At 53.0% G+C, this 24,673-nt stretch overlaps 1 protein-coding gene across 3 annotated transcripts in view; it reads left to right on the forward strand.

The window, feature by feature from the left end:
• Positions 1-24,673, forward strand: part of LOC128330114 (NAC-alpha domain-containing protein 1-like) — a 56,192-nt gene that overhangs the window by 30,309 nt on the left and 1,210 nt on the right. For 2 of the 3 annotated variants that reach the window (XM_053262437.1, XM_053262439.1), the window contains exons 2-8: positions 4,170-10,166; positions 11,857-12,156; positions 15,423-15,511; positions 16,845-16,928; positions 19,332-19,478; positions 21,012-21,143; positions 23,872-23,994. In XM_053262437.1, coding sequence (XP_053118412.1) covers positions 4,170-10,166; positions 11,857-12,156; positions 15,423-15,511; positions 16,845-16,928; positions 19,332-19,478; positions 21,012-21,143; positions 23,872-23,994 — 6,872 coding nt within the window. Of the gene's footprint in view, positions 1-3,408; positions 3,506-4,169; positions 10,167-11,856; positions 12,157-15,422; positions 15,512-16,844; positions 16,929-19,331; positions 19,479-21,011; positions 21,144-23,871; positions 23,995-24,673 lie in introns of those variants that run through there. The other variant, XM_053262438.1, reaches the window with a different exon arrangement.

Here is a 24,673-nt window from a genome sequence, read left to right on the forward strand (position 1 = left end):
GTTAAAAATTGTGGGTCCCTTAATGGGGGAGATCAACAAGGAGCAATAACTTCTTTAATATTGTTAACAATAATTTTAATGTAATGATCAATGTGCTGATAATTGGCTTCGGCCCCCACACCCTACGTCATGGGTGGTTCTGGCCCACTGGGGCATTTGAGTTGTGCAGCCCTGGAAGGTTTCAAGCAGGAGTTTCTTGCAGCCCTACCTGGAGTTACCCAGACGTGAACCTGGGGCCACCTCCATGCAAGCAGGAAGATGCTCTTCTACTGAGCGGTGGCTCCATCCCCTAAAGGGAATGTCTTCTGGTTCTTGCATGTAGTAACTCAACCAAATGCTATTTGGGCAGACCCTGCTTAGCAAAGGGAACAACTCGTGCTTGCTAGCTCTCCACTGGTCATCGGTTGAGACTCCATCCTTGGGCCCAGAACAGGTGTGATGTGGGAGTTTGGTGACCAGAACCTGGAACTCCCTTTGCAGAAGCAGCTGTGGGAGAGAAAGCTTGGCTCTTTTTTGATCAGAGCTGTGGTGTGTGTGTGTGTGTGTGTGTGTGTGTGTGTGTGAATGCATTGCCCCTCTGCGGATTCCCTGCCTTGAATCTGCCCCCACCCCTTGAAGCTGCAGTTAGCCACAGAGGGGAAAACTTAATGGCAGCTTCAAAGGGTGAGTGGACTTAAATCAGAGTTAAGATGCAGTAGGAAGGCTAGATCTCTCTCTCTCTCTCTCTCTCTCCTTGCATTGGGACCTCAATCCCAATTGGAGCTCCCTGCAGCTGCTTTTGGGGGAAATGTTGGGAGTTCCAGACACACAGAGCTCCCGCGGTTGCGCTCGACCCTTTGCCTGGACTCTGGTTCTAATTAACATAAAAAGCGGCCTGATAAAGACCAGCCTAGCCCAGCCTGAGTGCCAGTCGCCTCTTCCAGCCCTGCCAACTGGCGATGTCGGGGTTTGAACCTGGGACCTTCTGCCTGCAATCTGTGCCCTGACCCAGAGCGATGGCCCTTTCCCAGAAGTGGGCTTTTAGGCTTTTTGGAAGCATGGTGATGCATCGCAGACTGCCAGGATGGATGACAAGTCTGACATTTGTTCCAACGGTGACTAACGTAGCAGTGCTGAAGTGTGTTGGAAAATACCACAAGTGTGTGTGGTGGGGAGAGAGAGAAATGTGCCGAGTCTCCACGTCAAAGCTCTGTGGGGAAAGCACTGGGAAGAATGCTCCGTGTGCACCTTCCAGGATGGTGCTGGGCTCATCGGAGGAGGGCGCAGCTTAAAGAGACTGGGTGATGCTTGGCAAGGCACCACTCTGTGCAGGAGGGAGAGTCGTGGTGTTGGGGGAGCTGTGTACAGAGCGAAGTGTACACTGTGCTTTGCACAGACCGAATGTGCCGCTTGTCAGGGAGCGGCACTTGGGGCTGACGGGGGCCTCCATTGGCTCCTGGGCCTGGCCATGAAGGGCACTGCGATATGTGAACGGTCAGCCTGCTGTGTGAAGAAGCCCTTCCTTTTGCCCTGAATCTCCTGCCAGTCACTGGGTTGGGCATTCGGTATGCTGGTGAAACTCTTCTCCATGCTGCATGGTTTTATAAGCCTCTGCCGTGGTGCCTTGTGCGTTGGGCACACTCAGCAATGGCAAGGTTCTTGCTGTGTCTCTGCACCAAAAGAAGCATGACTTTAATTGCTGCGTTGGTCTTGATGGGCACATGGGGGTTCCAATCTGGGTTGGGACCAGCGGGGCGGAAGGGGATGGTAATCCTTCCAGCTATCGTAGTCCAGGTCCAAAGCTGGCCTTGTGCAGCTGCTGTTTACCTTGGGGTGAGGTGCGGTCTTTCATTGGCTCCAAATCCACAGGGCTCTTCTCCACAGGTACCCAGCTTGCTGGAATGGTGGGCATTCTTCTGGCTTTACTAATGACCAGGCACAAGAAGTTTGTTGAGATTACGCTAATTATATTGCCTTGAAAGTCGGTGACTTGCAATTGGGACTGTGAGTTTAATGTGCCTTGAGGGTCCCATTGGGACTATCGGGTGGTGTAGACAGGGCGGTGGGTTTGGGTGGGGGGAGAGAATGGGTTTCTTTCTACTGCTGTCCCTGGTGCTGAAACAGAGCCAGCTGGCTATCCTGCTGGTTGTCCCACCCTGGTCTCTGCCAGCCTGGGGGCCTAACATGGACTGATGTGGACCAGACCAGCTTGCCTACCTGGGCTGTAGAAAGAGTTTGGTTGCCACCAGATGTCCCAGTGACTATTTTGTGGGACCAGTCACTGGCTATTCGCCCTCCCGCTGCACGTGCATGCGCGTGCATACACACTCATGCCTGTCATAGCCTGGAGGGCTGGAGAGATGTATTTTTTGTGGGGTGGGGGATGAGCAGAGATTCTCAACCTGCAGAAACCTACAGTGAACTTTATGCTTCTGCATTTTTGCAAAAAGTACATGGAGCCAATGACTCTAATCTATTTGAAATAAGTCAGGGTTTGATAACTTATTGGGGTGCTTACTGTGGTCAGAGGTATTTGAATGGAGCATAACATGGGGTGGCCAGATCTGGATGTACTCTTTTTTTCCCCTCTACACACCAGAAGGTCCACCAGCTGGAGCCAGGTGCAGAATGGTGGCTGAGTTGGGGCAGGTCTACATGGAGAATTAAGGGCCAGGCTGCTTGAGAGCACTGCTTAGCCCTGGAAAATTTAGTGCCAGAATAAGCTTCCTGTGCTCTTGGGCATTTTTTCCTGGCTTCCTCCACAAGTTTTGAGTTTCAGTAGCCTGATTTAAGCAGGGAAAATGTATTTTTTTAATTTTTAATTTTTTGCTGCTAATGCTAAACCCCTTGAGTCTGATTCCCATCTACTGCAAACCACCCAGAGATCTACCTGGACCACCCACCACCACCACCCCCTGCCTTCTCCTGCCCTGGCATAGGACACTTATGGCCAAGTGAGAGAGGAGTTAGATTGCATCACTGGGACACCCTGTGCACGCAGGTAGCCTCCTAAAAGAGAAGGCCAGCAGGCCAGGGCCAGTGATGTAATTAAAGGGCCGATCAGGCTGCAGTCATCAAACCTTTAGGGAAATGGTGGGTTTGCCCTTGTAATGGGAAATGTGAGAAATGAGCAAAAACCCAGAACTAGAAATTCTGCCACAAGCACAGTGATTTCCAGAGCATGGATTCCAAGCAGCCAAGGCAGCCGTTCTGCTCAAGCTAAGCAGATCTCGGTCTGAGGGATCGGGGCCTGGATGGGAAACTGCTGTGGAACCAGCTGTCCTTGGGGGCCTTCGTGGAAGGAAAGACAATATACATACGAGTGGGGGGGGGGAACCATGAGTTGCTATTGGCTGGCCTTGGTATACAGAATGCTCCGGTGCCTGGGTGTTGGTGGAATGTTGACGAACATTCCAACGGATTAGAAAACCGCCATCACCCAGGGCCTGCCAACAGATGGGACTCTGTGCTCTCTGTAGATATGGAGACAGAGGAGAAGGATGCAAGCAACCCCAGCCCCATACAGGTCCACTGTTGGCCTATATGTATCCGAGAGTGGTCTGAGAGGGAGGGAGGGAGTGGAGAGGAAATCCGGCCATGAACCTGAATGGATCTTGGCTCATCTTGTCACAGTGTTGAACACATAACTTGTCTGGAGGAACATGGGAAGCTGCCTGATCCCAAGTCAGACTATTGGCTTGGTGTTCTCTCTTCCAGGGTTGCACACAACTTTGGCCCTCATGTAGACGTTGGGCTACAACTCCCATCATCCTTGACTATTGAGTACAGTGGCTGGGGATGATGGGAGCTGTAGTCCAGCAGGCGAAGGGCCACCGTTGTACAGGCCTGGTCTGTTCTGACTGGCAACAGTTCCTCCAAGGTCTCGGGCAGGAGCCTTGCCCAGCCCTGCTTGGAGATGCTGCTGGAGATTGAACTGGGGACCTTCTGCGTGGAAAGCAGAGGCTGGCCTTGCTCCCAACAAAGCAGCACTCTTCTGAGTAGGGGAGTTGACTGGCAGTAACCTCGGGTGTTGGCCATTCCAAATTTCTCTTGGAAAATCCCTCTAAGCTAAGCAGCTTTGGTGCTTCTTGAAAACTCTGCCATAAAGTAGTGAGATCTTGCGTTGAGCTTGGGGTGCAGTGCTTCTAACCTCACTCCTGTTTCAATCTCCTCTCTCTTTCCCTCCTCAGATGGCTCTCGGAGCACTTCCACCTCCTCTACCCCCAGTGGCGATGCTCTGACTCCGCTGCAGATCTCCCCGATGGCCTCCCCCGACTGCCAGGCCAGCCTCCCCACGGATCCCACCCTCTGTGGCAAGGGAGTGCCCCCCTTCCTGCCAGTGAGGAAGGAAGACCGGCCTCAGCCAGAAGGAGCGAGCTCCGACACCACCGTTGGCAACGCCACATCTGGCCTGGTGGCGCTGAGCGAGTGTGGCCAGGTCGTGATGGAGGAGCCGGCCCCCCAAGCCAACAAGGTGGTCCCCCAAGGCCTTGGAACTCCTCCAGCAAACTTGGACATTCTGGACACCAGGATAGTTATGGGAGAGGAGACGCATTGCCTGAGCGAGGAGGAGGAGGAAGAGGAGGGCGGGGCTGAGGTGCAAGCAGCACCCAAAGCAACTCCCTTGGAGACCAGATCTGGGGACGAGGAAGCAAGCGACGTGGAAGAGCAGGCCCTGGAGGCCGCGGAGGAAGTGCCGGGGAAGCCTCCCCATCCAGTCGCAAAAGGTTTGGGCAATCAGCACGCTTGTCTTTACCTGCCTGGCCTTCTGCCGTGCAAGGAGCCGGAGGCAGCGGCAGCATCTCTCTCTCAGGGTGACCCCACGGCTGATGTGCCTTCCCCGTCTCCCACGCTCACCAAAGACCTTCCCCCAGAGCTGTCTGGCTCCCAGCCCCTGCCTGTCAGGCACCCCTGCGGCCTGGATCCGGACCTCTACTTCACAGCTCCCTCCACCCCCATCAAGACTGTCTACTCCCACCTCAGGCAACCCCCCTTCTCCAAAGAGAGCCTGAGTGAGGAGCAGAGCGACATGGACACGGAAGGCCTCTACTCCCAGTCCCCGCCCACCTCGCCCTCAGGGTCTTACATCACTGCGGAGGGAGGCAGCTGGGCCTCCTCGGGTACCGCCAGCACCTCCCCTTCCTGCTCGCCAAACCTGATCGCCGAGTCTGAAGCCATGGAGGCCCCGGTGGCTGATGATGAGCCCCTGTCGGAGGTGGAGCTTTCTGAAGGGGCGCCCTCACTTCCTGGGATGACATGTGTGTTGCCTGAGCTGGAGGGAGAGGTGGCTTTCCAGATGCTCTCTTCCTGCACCTTAGTTCACTCTCCGCTTCCTGCTGAGGAGGAGGGCGAAGATGATGGGCAGACCACTCCAGAGGAAGATGAAGACTGGGGTTCCGAAATGGCTACCTCCAGGCCCCTCCTCCAGACCCTGGAGCAGGTGACTCCATCTTGGCCAAAGAGCAGTGGAGACTCTGGGGGAGAAGCAGACCTGAGCTCCGGTCCTTTGGGCCACCAACTCTTCACGCCGGAGAGCTTGCCTTCGGATGAGGCTGGATCCGAGGACTTTGTGAAAGAGTTCGTAGGGTCTAAATTCAGCCCCTTGTCCTGTTCACTTGCTGCCTTCTCAGGGCTTGTGCCTGAGCCCAGTAATGCACCCGGAGAGAACACCTCTGAGGCCAGCAGGCCACAAGCAGAGACCGAGGCTTCCTCCCCTGAGGACGGCGTGGAGAATGACCAGATGATTCCTGCCTTGCTCCTTCCGTTCCGTGGGAGCCTCATCTTTGAGGCAGAATCAGTGGAGATCACACTGTTCCCCCAGGGGGAGTCTGTGGAAAACGATGCCCTCTACGGGGCGGAGGATGAGGACAGCACGGCGGCCTCGTTCTTGCACTCCCTCTCGGAAACCTCCATCAACGAAGGCGTGGACGAGTCCTTTGCCTTCCAGGATGACACCTCTCAGTCCTCCGACTCGGCCTCCTATAATGGAGAGGAGGATGAGCGTCTCTACAGCATTGAGCAGTATGCTGTGGTCACAGAAGCTGCTCGCGAAGAGATCGGATCTTCCCGGGAAGGCCCAGAACCAGAATTGTCCCACTCGGGCAGCGAGAGCGAGATGGAGACCTCATCCGATGCTTATAACACAGATGAGGACAATGCCCCTGCTGGAGCCCGTGAAGTGCAGCTACAGGCCAGAGAAGTAGAGGGGACTGGACCTTCCTGGGCTGAGGCTAAAGAGGAGGAGGGACCCCAGGGGTTTGACGTCAAAAGCATCTTGGACTTGGAGACAGAAAATGCTTCTAGACCTCAAGGTATCCCAGAGCAGGAGGGCTCTGGTGACTCTTCTAAATGTCCAAGAAGTAGCAGTGTATCTCCCACTGGTAGAAGGTGGGGGTCTCCTCTGAAGCAGGGCAACGCAGCCATGTCTGGCATGTTGGGTGACACAACCAGAGACGGAGAAGATGACGAGGAGTCTCTAGAGGAAACTGGTTCCTCCCTAGAGTCTCAGCCTCTCTCAGATGCACAAGAGGTTGTGGAGAAAGATGTTCCTGATACGGAAGAGTGTTTGGTTGCCTGCTTTGATGGAGATTCTCTTCCTGCTTTGGACAACGCCACAGAGAAGCCTCGGAGCATGGACCAAATTGCCAAAGAATGGATAGGCCAGGTTTGTGTGGGAACTGCCATCCCTCTGGGGTGGGAGCCGAAGCTGTATCCCATGCAGTTTGCAGAGCCGACTGTCGGGGAGGCCCATGACTCATCTGCCTTTGACATCAGTGCGAGGCTAAAGGAGTCTGAGGAGCAGCTGCTGGAGCTCCTCGACCAGGATGGCGCCTCGGGAGGAGGCTCCCTGGAACTGGGAAGGAGCAATGGAGGGTCCCTGGACCCTGAGCCGGAGGAGAGGGAGGCTCGGTTTGTGCCTCTCCTGGAATCCTTTGAGGCGGCCATCTTGGAACAGCCAGAAGCAACTCGAGCAGACAACGAGCCAGCAGAAGAGTGCCTTATCGCCTGCTTCGAATCGGAAGACGAACTTGAGGAAGCCTCATCTCTCGATCAGATGAACAACAACGAGGACTGCATGGTGGTAACATTCTCCGAGGCAAAAGAGGATACTCGGCCGCTCATGGGGTTAAATGATACACAAGAGAACATCTCTGGGGCGGCCAGTGACGTCCCCTTGGAGGCAGCAGCACACCTGTGTCAAGAATATCCTCTGCCCCACGTGGATGTTGAGTCTGCTGATGTCCAGAGCTCTGGCCTCCATGGGGTACAGAGAGAGTCAAGGGGGCTGGAGATGGAGTCCTGGATGGGGCATCTCTCCATGGAGCAAGCACATCCAGGTGGTGTCTCCCCAGAACTGCATGTGCTGTGCTTGGAGACGGGGGAGACCAAAGATTCCAGCAAGGGAGAATCTTTGGCCAAGGAAAGCTGCTACACGCCGACGTTGGTAGAAGCAGGCGGCCATGCTGAAGAAGCACAAGAGGAAGCCAAGGAGAATGCCGAGAGCCAGTCTCAGCTGGGGGGAGAAGGTCTTGGAGCAGACGGGCCAAAGGGAGGGGCTGGGAGGCTGGAGGAGCAGCCGCCAGCAGTCCTGGAAGAGAGTGATGCAGACCAGATTTGGGAAACCCCCTCCGAGGAGACCACTTCGGAACTTGACAGTGAAGAAGGCAGCAGAGTGGACTCGATTACCGAAGCCCCGCTACCAGCTGCTGCCTTTCAGCTGGGAGACCCACCTGATGCCCCACACTTGCCTGCAGATGCCCTGGATGCATCTGGAAACCCCCACTGGATGCCCTGGCATGCCCTGGAGACCCCGGCTGCCCAAGGAATTAGAGTGCACCCCTTGGCTGTCGAGCAGCCACACCTGAGAGATGATAACATGAATGTGCTGCAGGCTGAGAGGAATGAAGCTCGCTCTGTGCTGGCTGTCAGTGCGCTCGAAGGGGATGCACCCCTGCTGGCAAGCTCCAGTGGACAAACGGAGCACGGAGAAAGCGAGCTGGCTCTCTCCCCTGCATCTGAGCTGACTGGTGGCCAAACTCGCCACCCTGAGCCAGCAGGCAGAGAGAAGGCCACTGAATGCTCATGGCTCGGAGATGCCCAGATTCCAGAACTCCAGGAAGCGACCCAAGATGGCGAGCTGGCCATGGCGCTGGAAACGGAGGCTCAGCACAAGGTGGGGTGCCTTGAAATGGCCACATCTCTGCCTGCTCTAGAGGGCGGCTATCCATCGCACTCCAAAGCCCCGGGGCCCGGAACTGCTTCACCCCCTCCTCCTGTGGAAAAGAGGGAGATGCCTCCCACGGACAGCATCAGTGACCTGCCCAGACGAGACGTGCAGGTGGGGAAGAAGACCTTTGCTCAAGCTTTGCTTCAAGGTCTCTTGCTGACTCCAGACGTCAAGCCCGCTGCCCGTGAGAAGGAGCTGGACACCCCCGTCTCTGCTGCCCCTGAGCTGCTGTCGGAGTCCTCTCCACTGCACTCCCCTGCAGATTCCAGCTTCTTCACCGCTGCTGAGGACCTTTCAGTGGAGACCCTTGTGCTGTCTACATCTCTGGGCTCTGAGCCGGAGGAGCCAGAGACGCCGGAGCGAGCAGGAGACAGCCCAGCCAACTTGGGACAGGAGAGGCCTCCTCCACGAGAACCTCCCCAAGAACCGCAGGAAGCGCCTTCCGTGTTGGCGCCATCGGTGCTGGAGCCCGAAGAAGCCGAGGCTGAACCTTTGGCTGCCCCCCTGCAGATGCCGGTGGCAGAGGGGCCTCTGGAGCGGAACATGGCTCTGTGTCTGCACTCCTCAGCCCAAGGGCCCCGCTCAGCCAGCTCCCGGCGGGCCCTGGCACCAAGGGGCCCCTTGCCTGGGCTTCCCGATCGCCAGCCCCTCTTCTTTGCTTCCGAAGAGGAGATCTTCCTGAGTGATCTCAAGGACCCTCCGTGTGACCTTTCCAGTGGAAATGGCCGAGTGGAGCAGGCGGGGGCTGTGGAATATTCAGAGCCCCTGAGCACGTCTCTGGCTGCTTCTGGGACCGTCCCTGCCGAGAGCTCGCTCACCCCCCCAGGCCAGCTGGCGGCACCTCCTGCTGCCTTGTTGCCGAGGCCTCCTGGAGCGGAGGAGGGTCTGGACTTCCTTGCAGACCAGCAGCAGATCGCCTTGATGTTGCGAGGGTCCTTTGGGGACCTGAAGGAGCAGAAAGTGCAGGCTCCTCCTCCCACGAGCAGCCTGCTTGTAGAAGCACAAAGCCTTCGAGGCAGCCTTAAGGAGGGCCTCTTGGGGAGCTCCTCTGGAGAAGCCACCCCAGACTTGTCTGAAACGAAAGATTCTGGAGAGGAGTCGGACTCCCAGACCCCTCCTCCTCCTTGTGACGCTGCTGCCGAAGACCACGAGGCCTCATCACCTTCTGAGGAAGAGAAAGGCGAGGACCAACAGGAGAAGCTTGAAACTTTGCCTGAAGCAGAGGCAGCTGTCGGCCCGACAGAAGGGGCGCTGGTGGTTGGCGGCCAGCTGGTGGCTTCCAGACCGGAGCTAGCAGAGCAGCCTGCCAAGGAAGCTGTTGGCCTGCCTAGTGGCGAGGAGGTGGAGGAGGTGGCTCAAGCCCCTGAAGGAGCTCCAGCTGCAAGCCTGCCAGAACCGCTTCTGCTACTCCAGAGCCCCAAAGCGGAGGCATTACTGGAAGAGGGAGCCAGGTCGATCCGGGAAGATACAAGGTCGGAGGGTGCCACGGTGGAGGTGAGCCAGCCAGTAATAATGAAGAAGAGGGAGGAGGAAGAAGAACCGATTCCCTCAAACGATCTTGCTGAAAGCATGAGACCTCTCATCCTCGAAGCTCCTGTCTTGTTGCCCAGGGACTCTCCCCCTCCTCCTCCTCCTCCTCCACCACCACAGACCTCCGAAACACCCTTGAAAACTCCTCTTGCTGCTGCTGCTGCTGCTCCTCCTCCTGTCACTCCCTTGCAGCCAGAGCAACCCTCCTCTCCGTTCTTGGAGGAGCCTCCACTCTCACCGCCTCCTTCACCAAGCCCTGAGCCCCAAGAAGTGCCTCCCATGACACCCTTGCCTCCCCTGGAGAGCCTCCTCCAGGCCCCGGGGGCAACTCCATGGCTCCCCTCTCCTGTAGCAAGCCCTGATGAGGAACACGCTCCTGCTGGAGAGACCCTCTTCCTTCTGCACGAGTCCCGGAAGCCGCCTGTGGAAGGTAAGGCTCCTCTTCCTTCTCCCTTCCCCGGCCACAAGCTGGAGGTCTGTATGTGCCTCGCTATTGTCGTTGTATACGTTCCCACCTTAAATCCCCGCCCAGTTCCTGTTGGCTGTATAAAGGAAAACGTTCAGGTGCAAAAATTGTGCCTGTAAGCATCCCCCTTTGTGATGTATAGCAGTTGGGGGGGGGTGGAGTTTAGTGCAGGGCAAAAAGTTAGAAACCCTCCCCTGCCACCCCACCTCCACAACCCTAATCCAAATCTGCAGGGGAACTGACAAGGGCCATCCTTGAGAGAGGAAGAAACCCAGGACAGGGGTTCTCAAACCTGGGTCCCAGATGTTGTGGGCCTACAACTCCCTCTGGCTGTTGTGGCTGGGGTTAGGAAGCTGCCATATACTGAGTCAGACCCTTGGTCCATCTAGCTCGGTGTTGTCTACCCAGACTGGCAGCAGCTTCTCCAAGGGTGCAGGCAGGAATCTTTCTCAGCCCTATCTGGAGACGCTGCCAGGGAGGGGACTTGGAATCTTCTGCCTGCAAGCAAAGAAGCATGCAGATGCTCTTCCTAGAGCAGGGATTCTCAACGTGTGGGTCCCCAGATGTTATTGGACTTCAACTCCCATAATTCCCAACCAAAGGCCACTGGGGCTGGGGATTATGGGAGTTGAAGTCCAATAACATCTGGGGACCCACACGTTGAGAAACCCTGTCCTAGAGTGTCCCCATCCCCAAGGGAAGAGAGCTAGTCTTGTGGTAGCAAGCATGACGTGTCCCCTTAGCTAAGCAGGGTCCATCCTGGTTGCATATGAATGGGAGACTAGATGTGTAAGCACTGTCAGATAGTCCCCTTAGGGGATATTCCCCTTAGGAGATGGAGCCGCACTGGGAAGAGCAGAAGGTTTCAAGTTCCCTCCCTGGCAGCATCTCCGAGACAGGGCTGAAAGAGAGATTCCTGCCTGCACCCTTGGAGAAGCCTCTGCCAGTCTGTGAAGACAATACTGAGCAAGATGGACCTATAGTCTGACTCGGTATATGGCAGCTTCCTGTGTTCCTAAGGAGAATATCTTACAGTGCTGCTCACCCATGGAGTCTCCCATTCAAATGCAAACCAGGGCAGACTCTGCTTAGCAAAGGATACTGTTCGTGCTTGCTACTACCAGACCAGCTGTTTGATGGCGGCTATAGCCTGACAAGTTTGGGGACCCAAGTTTGAGAACCTTGACGGGGGATTCCAGTCCAGGCACTCCTGCTTCACGTCCAGTGTAGTCCCCTCTGGAGCGCACTCCTTCGTTGGGGCACCCATGCTCTAGGATGGCCCTGCAAGGGCGGTGTTGTCCCCTCCCCGCCACCCCATCACGACCTGCTCTTCAGAGAAGAAAGGCTTCCGTGTGCTTCTTCTGGGCCACTTTGGGCACAGCACTCTCTCGCGCTGTGTGTGTGGCAGGCCTCAAGGCATGCTTGCTGCTTTGTTACGGGGCTTGTCTTCTGACAGGCGAGTTGAGCTTGCTCGCCGGAATAAAGCTGTAGAAAGCTTTTTAACTGGACTGAAGTCCCATAGCTGGCAAAACATGCGGACACGGGGGTGGGTGGGTGGGTGGGGAGGACTTCCTCTTCTGAGCCAGTCTAAGATCCCGGAGTGTGGGATTGGACAGGGATTCCGGGTTGGCACCTGACCTCCTTCTCCCTTCAGCCCTCGAGAGTGCCCGGCCTGCTGCGCTGGCTTGCAGAGACCAGCCCCCCAGTAGCAAAGACTCCAGAGGCCGGAACCGGTTGCCTGGCAACAAGGACTCCAGAGGGAAGGACTCGGTCTCGGCAGGGGAGAAGCGAACCGGCCGTGGGTCTCTGCAGCTGGAGTCGAGCTCCTCCAGCGAGAGGGAGCTCTCGTACCACTGCCCCGAGATCGAGAGCCTGCGGGAAGCTGCTGGGATAATGCTCTTGGAAGAGAAGAAGCCCATGGTGGGGAAGAGGACCCCCGAGGCCAACCATAAAGGTAATCCCCCCTCTGACCTCAAGGGCTGGCCAGGAGGCCTTCTGCCCTCCTGGGGCTGTCGGAACATAGCGCTTGTCCACAAGGCAGAGGGAGGCCCAGGCTTTGCTTCTCAAACTCAGGATCGCGGTGGGGGGGGTGTCTTTCCCCATGCACGATCTTGTAACTAAAATGGGCTACTCCTTGTGCCCGAAAAGGAAGCCTGCCGAGGAGCCGATTCGCTCGCCCCGCCCTGCCAATGTTTTTTGGAGACCCATTCGTTGGGGGCGTGCCGCTTGATTTGAGGATGGCCAGCCCAGCGTTGACCTCATGGGCATGCTCTGGGGGCACCTGGTGTAGCCATCTTGTTGAAGCTCAGCAGGTCTGGGTCTGGCCAGTGCTTGGATGGGAGGCCAGCTGGAAGCGCCTGCATGCCACCTCAAGTTCCATGATGGCAGCATAGGACTGCAGTAAATGCAGAGACGCCATGGGCAAGGAGGTGGCTGCTGCTGCTGCTGTATCTCTGCGTGGGAAGACCGGATGGTCAGTTCTCACTTCGTGCAGAAAGGCAACAGAACATCTTGGCCCCCAGAAAAGGCTGACCACAAGGAGGCCAGGACTGAGCCGTGACTCATTCAGGGCGGCAGCAGGGCAGCCACCTATAGGCATGGGGCCCACAAGAGGCTTTCATGACTAATTTATAAGGTGTCCCACTTTGGGTAGACCCCAAGTGGCAAACCTGTGATGAAGCACAATGAACATACAAAATGAAGAGTCACAAGTGGCAGCAGAAAGCATCACCCTGGCCATGGCTCAAGGCCTATAAAGCCAGTGAAAAGCCAGGTCACTGGTAGCAGCAGGAGAGGGATCTGAGCAACCTGAAAAGCCCTCTGGAAGAGCCAGGCCGCCTCCTGACACCTGAAAAGGAATGGAGTGGGGACCTCCATTCATCCAATTCCAGAGAATTGGCAGTGCCAGCATCAAAGAGGCCTGGCTCTCCTAGTTGATGCCGCTGCCCCTCTGATGGCAAAAGCCTACAGAGCAGGCCGTGGGTTATGGCGGTAGCATCCAGGGAGGAGCATGAGCAGAGAGGCAGTCTCAAGCAGTGGATGCTGTTGGGCCCCACGTTGAGTCTCCGTCAGGGTTCTTCAGAAGCAACTGAGACTCCACGCCACATGCACATGGCTGACTTCTGCACTTATAATGAGTGTCTGAGGGTGTAACAGGTTATTGCAGGGAAGTGTCTCCTCCTCATCCCAGGCTGGGTATAGAACAGTCCACAGAACTGCCTTGCCCTGGCTTTCTGAAAAGGGCCCAACCAGGTATTGAGGATCTTGCTGGAAAACGTCCAGGCTTCCTCCTTGGGATTGTGGTCTCTCCCACCTTATTAAGAAAATTAAGTTTTATTATAATTTTATTAACAAAAATGATCAAGGAATTGCCCCACCTTTCTGTGAAGAAGGTGAAAATACTTGTGGCTTCCAAATTTAGGGGAAAGATGTCTAAGGGATGATCTGAAGCCTCTATAACTGACGTACAGCAGAGGTCCCCCGATGCTGGACTACAACTCCCATCAAATAACAATGTCATTTGCTGCTGGGGGTGATGGGAGTTGTAATCCAACATCTGGAACCCAAGTGCCTGAGCTAAGGGATGGGTGAGAGTCTGTGGAAACCTCATTCTTCTTAAGCTCTAACTGGGGCAACTTAAAGGTATGACGATTAGCCCTTGTGGCGGAATGTTCCTTCTCTTGCAAAGCAGCTTCAGGAGGGCATTTCGGCTCAATCCAGAGACCCCTGCAACTGCTTTTAACTTTGAGGGGCCGGGAAATTCGGCAAGAGGTCTGATCCTGGCTCTCCCGACCACTTCTAGCTTGTGCCCTAGAGTAGCCGTTGCGTTGAGGGCGTGCAAGAGAGGCTCTTTCCTGTAAGTGCTTGGCTGTGTCTGGCAGCTGCATTAAAAATCATGGGGGCGGGGTGGGGGGACGACTTGTCCAGCTGCTGCGGTGGGGGGGGAGGATCTTCTAAGTGGAGCTGCTGGCTTGGCTGGAGTGGCAGTAATGAGCAGCTGCAGGAAGAGCCATCAAAAACCTTTTATTCCCACCCCTTGTTCTGCAAATGGGGCCATCTGTATTTGCACAGAAACCTTGGTAGTCCCAAGATGCAAAGACAAGAAGCCAGACCCTTTTGGGTGCTGGTTTCTACGAAGGGCTCCCAAGCTAGCCGGCTAGAAAAGCGTAGGGTAAGGCTTCTCAAACTTGGGTCCCCAGATGTTGCTGCACTACAACTCCCATCACCCCACAGCCAGCCATGGGGGGTGAGGGATGATGGGAGTTGTAGTCCAGCAACATCTGGGGCCCAAGTTTGAGAACCCCTGGTGAAGAGTACACCGAAATCCCAACAGCCTACATCTCCTTCACGCTGAGAAGCCGTATCGCTGCCTAGACTCAAATTGGTGACTAAGAGGGCCGTCCTGCGCCTCCCTAAGAGGGAGTGTGTCCTACTGAACTGCATGGGACTTGGTCTAGAGTAAGCATACATTGGACTGGCATGGAAGTCTGGGGTCCTTTTTCCCCACCTTTCTTCCACCAGGAGACATGTCGGGAGTCTTTTGCTCTCCCAGCATGTAGCCAATACACCGAACTTCCTGACACATGCAGAAAGAGGGAAGCGGTACTGGACACACACGATACTATATGGTGGTGTCTGCTTATGGAAGGAGGAGCAGAAACCTTGGGGGGCGTGAAAGGACACCACAGTGTTAGCTGCACTTACTGTATGCCGTATTGCCCTGGGTACTATGGAAGCTTGCAGTTCAGGCCATGGTGTGTCTGTGCAGGAGGAAGTTCTGGCTGTTGGTGAGTTAGCCATGTGGTGCAGTGATTAGAGTGTTGGACTAGGACCAGCGAGAGCCATCCAGCCATGAAACCTGCTGGGTGACTCTGAGCCAGTCACCTCTCTCTCAGCCTAACCTACCTCACAGGGTTGTTGGGAGAATAAGCATAACCATGCATCCCACTCCGGGCTCCTTGAAGGAAGAGTGGGATATAAATGTAAAAATGTGGCAAAGCACACGTCCGTGATCATTGTACAGAGTGGCACAGGGTACAAACGTAATTCTACACAGATGTGATATTTCCTGTTTGGATCAATCCTGTCTCTTCTACAAGGGTGCAGAGCCAAAAGCACAGAAACATGAAGTGTAAAGGCAGGACAGTTTAGAAGTGGTTTAAAACCCAGGGCTCCTTAAGTTGTACTTGAATGGTGGCTTCCTTCCTTCCTTCCTTCCAGGGTCCTGCAATGACTCAGAAAGCAATGAAGGGTCTATCCCTGAACTGGAAGAACCTGATGTTTCAGAACCACGGACAGCTCAGACGCAGGTACTGCCCTGTGACAGGAGGAGGCTGCTTGGTAGGAAACGGAGCAGAGCTCCTGTGAAGCTGCTTGGCTCTGGGGTTGGGGAGAAGGCATCTTAAGCCTTCCTGCTGTCTTATGGGACCAGATTTAATGCATCCATGAGACTGCTGTTCTCTAGGAACAGCCAATGAGGCACTATATCATGACGTGGCTTCAAGGAGGTCTTTACTGCACTCTGAGCATCTCTGAGAAACTTCAAGTATAGGACTGGGGTTCTGAAGATGGGAATTGAAGCCCAACTACATCTGCAGAGCCACGTTTGAGAACCCATGGTATAGGGCAAGATGAGCTTGGTTGTGGTGGTCTGCTTCCAGAGCAGTGAGGGAAGAAGTGGTATCGATGGCAAAATTGGGCTTTCAAAGACGGCCAGCAAAAATTGGGGTCATAATGAAGAACTAACAGACACTTACTTCATTGCATTGGTTTGCATGTGGATTCTGGTCTTGGGATACAGCTTGCTTGTAGTAGCACCAACTGCTGGGCCTTGTGGGGGTGTTGAAAATCATCACTTCTTGTGTTTGCTAGGAGGATACTTGGGTGGCATCCTTGTGTGTGCACAGCTGCCCAAGAGTTGGTGGTGATATACTACTGACCCACTGCATGATGAGAGAATGGAGCATTATCTTCTGAAGGGGAGGGCAGTTTGGTGGCAAGCTATGTGAAAGTAGACCCTGGAGGGTCCAGGGTGCAGGGAGGTAATAGGCTGATCCTAGTCTCGCAAGACTCAACTACTGGATCGGCCAAAATTCTGTAATTCCAGCAATGACAGAAGACTCGTGGTGTGTGTGTGTGTGGGTGGGAATGATTTTGTGAACCTAACCCTAACCAAAGTCAATGCACATCAGGCTTGCACGGAGATCCTGGGGCAAAAAGTGGGCTCTTGGCAGGGGGTTGGGACGAATGGCCGTGCCCTCTCTAGTGGAATGCCTGCACTGCTGCATCCTGCGTCACCAAAGGAGACCCTTGAGCAACAGGAGGGGAAGGCAACCTTGGTTCTCCAGCTGCCAAAGCAAATTGTGCTTGGGGGTGACGTAGGCAACACCAGCTGGAGCGCCTACCCCTGAACTATAGGGGGGTGGCTTGAACCAAGCTCAGCCCAAGGACAGGGAAGCTGCGAGAGTACCTTTGAGCATGCACAGAGAGATGCATATTGCCATGACCAAAACCAGTCCATGTTGGTCATAAGTGAAGGGGAACAGCTTCCAGGCATACTTGAGCCTCGCCATCTTTCAGGCTGAAGTTCTTCTTGGGGAGTCCCTGGGCTGTGCATTACAGGCTCTCTCTCCCTTCTTCCAGGCTCAGCTAACGCACTCCTTGGGAACTGGCGAAGAATCCATCAGCAAAGCAAAGCAGAGCCGGAGTGAAAAGAAGGCACGGAAGGTCAGTCTGGGGCAAGACATGTTGCTGGGAGCCACTGACATGGTCAAGTTTCCTTAAAATAAAACCTGTTTAAGTCTGTGGTTCTCAACCTTAGGCCCCCAGACCTGTGGGACTATAACTCCCAAGGGCCTTTGGCCGTTGTGGCTGGGGATGGTGGGAGTTATAGTCTCACATCCTCTGAGGGCCCAAGTTTGAGAGAGCCAGACTTAAAGCTTTGGAAGAAATTTACAGGGATTAATGAGACTTTGCTACTCATGAAGCAGAATCGCTGCAGCTTTCAGACTTTGAATGCTGAGCAGAAGAGAAATTTTTTCTCAACTATTTTCCTTTAACATACTAACTGCTTTGGGGTCAAAAAAACAAGCCAAAACTCTTTCCCTAGCATCCAGCTTGTTGTCTTCTGCGAGTTCCAGGAAACGGTTGTGGTGTTGAGGTGGCTGGGTGGAGAAGGTGGTTTTGCAAGGCCTTATTTCTGCAGCGAAATGGCCCATTTATCATCTCCACTTGCCTTCCCATTGATCAATACTCTTTCACTCTGTTCCGGAGGAAAGGAGGGTCTTCCTTTTATGATCTCCTCCACCTCAATACATTATCACCTGGCCCTTATGATGCTGTACTTTCCATTAAGAACAGCCCAGCTGGATTAGGTGCAAGGCTTTATCTATCTTAGAAAGCTGTGCGGGGGTCAAACGTTCACAGTTTGGTTTGGGAGGGAAGAGTACTAGCTTGATTGGATCTGTTTTAAAATAATGGAGGGAACTTGAGGAGTTTTGATTGGTTTGTTTAGAGGAATTGGAAGAGGGAAAGGAGAATATAAAGAGGGTTGCCTGCAGCAGAAAGTTAGTTCAAGGAGTGCAAGTTCCAACTCATGTTGGAGTTGTTGAGTGCAAGTTTCTGTTGGAGTAGAAGCTGGAGTCTTGGAGAGCCAGGAGAGGATAGCAGGTGAAATTAGAGCTGAGAAATCACTGGGAGAATTGAGCTGAAACTCTCTGGAGAACTGAATCACTCTCAAAGCAGCTGAAGAATCAGTCTGGAATTGAACCACAGGAACTGGATAGAAAAGAGCAAGTCCTGAGGCTGAGAAAGCCAGGCTTGCTGCAGAAGCTAACTAGAGGTGATTATAGGAAGACTCCTGGTAAGGATCTTGAGTTAGGGCACAGGTTAGACTGGATAGACAGGTTAGACTGGATATGTTTCTCTTGTGCTTTTCTTATGCTCACTTGGCTGCTGGTGTTTTGTACTAAAGCTTCCAAAAGAACTGCTGTTTAGAATAGAACTGTAAAGTAAAATTTCTTTTTTTTTTACTTTAACAAACTAGCCTCAGTCTGTTTCCCCCACCCCATGCTTAGACGCCTTTCCACCCTCCCTAGCTTTGAAGGAAACGGAAGTTTGGGAGGCTGTTCCAGTAGACACAGCCAGAAAAAAATACAAAAGTCTAATTGGTGGCAGCTGTGAAGCTTGAACTCACAGAGCTGGTTGAGACCGGGCTGTGGCAACTCTCCAGGGTTCTAACCCACTTAATTAAAAGTGCAGAGCCATTTCATCACACACTCAAAAGACTTCTGTCCTGTCCCATCCATCTCCCAGCCTAAACTGCCTCAAAAGGTAGATGTGAGGCCAGGGTGGGATACAAGAAAAATTAAAACACTACTATGGTGGCTACAGATGGCCAAGGAGCCCATTGAAGCTCTAGGCTTTTTTTTTTTTACACGAGTAATGATTAACCTTAAGTGGTGCAGTGAAAAAATGCTTGATTAACAAGCAGAAGGTTGCCAGTTTGAATCCCTGCTGGTACTATATTGGGCAGCAGTGATACAGGAAGATGCTGAAAGGCATCATCTCATACTGCGGAGGAGGCAATGGTCAACCCCTCCTGTATTCTACCAAAGACAACCACAGGGCTCTGTGGGCGCCAGGAATCGAAATTGACTCGACGGCACACTTTACCTTACCTTTTTAATGATTAAGTCAAATGACTGCTTTGCCCATGGCCACCTAGGCCAGGAGGTCCACAATCTTGGGTCCCCAAATATTGTCGAACTACAACTCTCATTGGGCTGTGGGTGATGGGGCAGAACCGAAGCCTTTTGAGTGTCCCTCTGTAGTGCAATGACTGAGGACCCAAGGTTAGGAACCACTGGTTTAGCAGTGTAGAAAGATCCATAGAGCAGGAAATGGTTATGATGTGTCCTCCACATAGAATAGCAACTTTGAGCCTAAACATATTGTTGTCGTCCTGAGGACCCTGCCTACTAGCCATAGATTATCCAGAGCCAGTGTTACCACTTGCATCTCTGAGCACATCTTTATTCCGAGCTCTTGCCTTGGAACTGTTGGAGCTGCAGCCCAGCTTTCCAGCTCTATCTGGTCCTCATAGGTTGGCATCTCCTCCTTCTCTTCCAGGCCATGTCCAAGCTCGGGCTGCGGCAAATCCATGGCGTCACCAGGATTACGATCCGCAAGTCCAAAAACATCTTGTTTGTGATAACCAAGCCAGACGTCTTCAAGAGCCCTGCCTCGGATATTTACATTGTCTTTGGAGAAGCCAAGGTGAGGAAGGGAGTGTCCCTGTCTAGCGGGAGAGCTAGCCAGCAAAGACCCTTGAATCTAGGAGGGGAGCCCCTTCATCAGTCCTTCCCCATTTACTAGGGTAGAACAAGGATGTGTTCTAATGCGAGTTTACAAAAAGACCCCTCTTCTAGATCTTCATCTTTTGTGTAAAGAATAAATTGCTTGATGTGCTAGCAGGATTCTCCAGTTTGTTACCCAGTGAATCTTCTTCTGCCTGACCTTGTTTGTTTATTTAGCATATTTTTATCTCCCAAAATGCAAGTTGAAATATGTTAATCTTTTCATTGGTTACTTTTACAAGACAATAAAAGTAACCAATGAAAAGATTAACATATTTCAACAATTAAAATTTAAAAAATCAAAACTATTAAAACACAATTAAAACAATATCTAATTAAAAGCCTGGGTGAACAAATGTGTGTTGACTGCCCTTTTAAAAGTTGTCAGAGATGGGGAGGCTCTTATTTCAGCAGGGAGCATGTTCCAAAGCCTCGGGGCAGCAATGGAGAAGGCCCGTCCCTCAGTAGCCACCAGACGAGCCGGTGGCAATTGCAGACGAACCTCTCCAGATGATCTCAGTGGGTGGTGCAGTTAGGGTTGTTGCCCAAGAGTGTAAAGGTACTGGGGTGACTGAGAAGCAAATGGGGTTCTACCTGTTTTGAGCTTCTTAACTTTACTTCACTTTCCCCCATATGGCTAATAACTGGCTGCCAATGTGTTTCCAGGCAAAGTGCTAGTTATCTTTTTTTTAAAGCACTGAATGGTTTAGGTCCGGGTTGCCTGAGTGGGTGCCTTCCTCTACGAGAGCCCCATCTCTCATTGAGATAATCAGGAGGGGTCCGTCTTCAGGTACCACTGGTTCATCTGGTGCTGACCTGGGATCAGGCAATGATATTTAGCTTTAATTGTAATTTTGATCTGCTTTTAACTGGCTTTTTATTTTAGTTGTGTGTTTGATTTTGGTGTGAACCACCCTGGGCCACTTGGGAAGGGTAGTGAGTGAATGAATAAAAAATAGCTGTTTATGCTTTTTTAACTAATTTTTTATGAATGACTATATTTTGTTTTGTTGTGTTTTAGCATTGTTGTATTGGATATGTTTGTTATTTCTATTTCTGCTGGCCAATGGCTGTAATAAAATTGATGATGATGATGAATGAATAAAATAACAGATTAAATAAATTTTAAAGTAAATAACCCCTTCTGAGGAAGTGGCAATTTGCACTGGGGAGTCTGTGTTGGGATTCACAGAAGGGCTAACCAGCAGCTATTGGGAGGTCCTCCTTGAGGCTACCCCCCTAGAGTAGGGGGTCCCAGCCTTGGGTCCCCAGGTAGTAGACTATTTTGGGAGTTGCAGTTCAGCAATCCCTGGGGGCCGAAGCTTGGGAACCTCTGCTCTCGGGGAGCTCTAATGGCCGAATCTCTCTTGAATCTTTGCCAAGACCCGTTGGTGCCCAGGGAAACCACAAGACTGGGCTGACCTCATGCCCTCTCCCTCTCTGGTTTCTGCAGATCGAAGACCTCTCACAGCAGGTGCACAAAGCGGCAGCGGAGAAGTTCAAGGTCCCCATGGAGCATTCGCCTTTGATCACGGAAACTGCCCCCACCCTCACCATCAAAGAGGAGAGTGAAGAAGAAGAGGAGGTGAGCTCACATCTGCCAGAGAAGGGGCCAGTCTTCCGGGCATCTCACAGATATAGTGGAAGGTGGCAGAGAGGGAGAAGTGGCCTGAATTCTGGGTTGCTCTTCTTCAGGGCTCTCGGCCAGGTCTCTGTCTAGAAGCTCTCCCCACTGCAGGAGGAACATCCTAAGCTCCCTTTTAAATGGTCCATTGGTTCATCCAGCCATGCTCTGCCAACTCTGGCAGCAACTCTCAAAGTTTCCCAGTCCTGCTACCCAAGGTCCATTTAATCCGATGTCAGAGGTTGAGCCCTGGGATGCTCGACCTATAGAAGGGCCTAGTTTCAGTGCCTGGAATCTTCTCCTGGCAAGGCTGGGAAAGGGCCCTGGAGAATGGCTGCCAGTCTTTATAGCCAGTACCGAGTGAGGGCCAATGGTTCAACTCTGTACAAGGCAGTTTCTTACACACATAATTCAGAGGCATTCTATGCGATTCTTAATAAACCTAATGTGCCACTTTTCAACAAAAGCTGTCAAAGCAGCTCACACAGCAGAAGGAGTTGGAAGATGGCTCCCTGTCCCAAGGGGACTCTCAATCTAAAAAAAAAAAGCAAGGAAGACACCTGAAAAAGTTGCTAGAGGGGCGCAGTGCTGGGCGGAATAGGGTTGGTTGTTCTTAATGCAGCTCCATAAAATATGTGCTTTCCTACTGCCTGCCAGCCAAAGGCCTTCCCTGCTAACTGGGCAAAGAGGCAGCTTTTTAACATGGCGACTCTCTTTATTTAGCATGGAGAGAGTAACTGGCCCTCTCCACCCTCAACACAGTACTTCCAGTGGTTGTTGCTGGTTTCTATCTTATGTTTCTTTTTAAATTGTGAGCCCTTTGGGGACAGGGAGCCATCTTTCTTATTTATTTATTTTAATTAATTAATTAATTAATTAATTAATTAATTACTCTATGTAAACTGCTTTGGAAACTGCTTTGTTGAAAAGCAGTGTATACGTAGTTGTTTCCTGGATGGATTTGTAAAAAAAACAATGAAGCGGGGAGTGTCCTGGTCCCCCTCCTCCGAGGGATAGGATGGTTGGCTGCTGAGTTACCCACACTGTATACCCTGAACAGCTAGGATATGGGGAATGTGAAGATTAGGCCTCTTAACACAGATCAGCAGTTACAAAAGGAAGTCGAAAAGTGGTTTGATGCACTAGCAAGGGGGTAAGGGCCTGGGTTTGGAAAGGGCAGGGGAGGAGAGAAGTTACACCACTAAGCCAACTAGCCAGGACCAGTAGATCTTATGGCCGCCTCCAGGAGTCAAGGAAGAAGACTGCCTGTTGAGTCTCCGAGTTCCACCCAGCAGACTGCTCCTCCTGAGTTAGGGCCCCGCCTTTCACTGGTGATTGATTTTTTGCTCAATGCAACCTGAAGGGAGCTGCTGCAATCCAGAGGGGCCAGAGCTTGAAGTGGAGTGATGGCCAGGATTGCATTACAGGGAGGGGCTTCATCCCTGATGCAAGATTCCACCCTCCCATACCTCACCAGTTTGCCCCAGTCCCCTCCCAAGACATGACTTAATTCCTTCAGCAAGAAAGGACAACTTCCTTTCTGCAAGAAGGGCTGCTTTAAGGGGAGGGGCATTGGTGTTGAATCCACAGAACTCTCTGTGGGTACAGAATTGAATATCTGAGTCTGGGAACACACAGCCACGCTTCTTGGTGCCCCCCTTGCCTGTGGCCTGGCTCCTACGAGAGGGCTCCCTTAGGCAAAGCCACTTTCCTTCCCTATGCTGAACTGGACCATATCCCCCCAGGTTCTTCAATAAAGTATTGTCCGGGTTTTGGTTGGGGAGTGAGGCCAACTTGGAGTTCTGCTGGCACCTCAGTGGGGTGTCACAGGCATGTGCAGGGTATCTGTAATGGGGGGCATGTCGCTGAGTATTTGCAACTGTACAATACAACACAAGTCGTGATTAAAAGGTTAGTAAGTTGTCATTCACGGGGGTTCCCAACCTATGTCGTTGGACTTCAACTCCCATCACCCCCAGCCCCGCTATTGGCTAGACAGCCCTAGCCACCATATTGAGGCGCTTGGGGCTGGGCATGATGGGAGCCGTTGCCCAACATCTGGGGACCCAAGGCTGGGAATTCCTGATCGATCAGCAAGTCAGCGCCATAGAAGAGAGAGCGATGGAGCTATCGGTAGTGTGCAGATAACCCATATGACGGAGAACCTCAGAAGTAACCATAAGTATACCCCGTTTTCAAATTGGTGTTTTTTAAAAACTTTGTCTTTTTTGTGTATCTGTTTTTGGTGTTGGATGTTCTTTCTGTTGGGTTGTGAGCTACCCAGAAAACAACTTGTTATGGGGTGACTAACAAAGTTTATGATTGTTCTACAAAAGAGGTTACGAATGAGTGGTGCTTTTTATTAAACCGCCCCCCCCTTTACTTTGTACTACTGCAGTTGCTCTGAGAGAGCTGTAGAGTAGCCATGCCATCCATCCAGCCCAGCAGCAGCCTTGCCATCTTGTTTGCTAGCACAAGCTTGGCCGATACCACTGGGCCATGTGTGGGGAGACTAGCCTCCCATCCAGTGAAGGGAAGCATGGCCTTGTATGGCCTATTCAAGGGCTGGCCATTAAGAGTCCACTCGACTTCTTCTGCTGAGAGTTGGAAGGTGGTAGGTGTGCAGACGATCCCCGCCCTTCTTCCCCCTTGCACACCAGTGTCTCAAACTGCTCCCTTCTCTTGCCAGGTTGACGAAACAGGTCTGGAAGTGAGAGACATCGAGCTGGTCATGGCCCAGGCCAATGTTTCACGCCCCAAAGCCGTGCGGGCACTCCGGCACAACAACAACGATATTGTCAATGCCATCATGGTGAGTGTCTCGTGCCCGAGGCAGTCTGGGGCAGGGGGAAGGGCCTTCTGTTGGGGTCTCCTGATGCATTAGGGTGGACCAGGGGTTCCTGGTCTTGGGTCCTCAGATGTGGTTGGGCTTCAGCTCCCATCATCCCCAGCCACAATGGCCCCTGGCCACGGCAGCTGTAGCCCAATCACATCTGGGGCCCCAGACCAGGGACCCCCTGGATAGATCTAGAAGTGTCCCTCTGATTCCGTGCTTCACTACCCTGTTCAAAGGCATGTCAAAACCATAGAGTAGGGTTTCTTAACCTTGGGCCCCCAGATGTTGTTGGACTACAACTCCCATCATCTCCAGACATGGCCTTTGTGGCTGAGGATGATGCGAGTTGTAGTCCAACAGCATCTGGGGGCCCAAGCTTAAGAAACCCTGCTATAGAGCCTTCTGACCCAGAAAGGCTTTCCCTAGGGGCAAGGGCCCTTCAGGCTAAAGTTGCCAGTCCTCCTCTCTTTGAATGGGGTAGGAGGTGAGAAGGGCCAGCCTGCCTTGCACCACGTTTCCTTCTCAACATGGTCCTTGTTGGGTAGTTGGACACTCGAGACAGCATCCTCCTCCATGAGCCTGCCTCAGATCAGCAGGCGAGGTCCCTCCTGCCCCACTGTCAGAGGAGAGGTTGGCTGGGGCCCAGAAGGGGATC

The sequence above is a fragment of the Hemicordylus capensis genome, chromosome 6 (genome assembly GCF_027244095.1).
Source record: "Hemicordylus capensis ecotype Gifberg chromosome 6, rHemCap1.1.pri, whole genome shotgun sequence".
Taxonomy (NCBI): Eukaryota; Metazoa; Chordata; class Lepidosauria; order Squamata; family Cordylidae; genus Hemicordylus; species Hemicordylus capensis.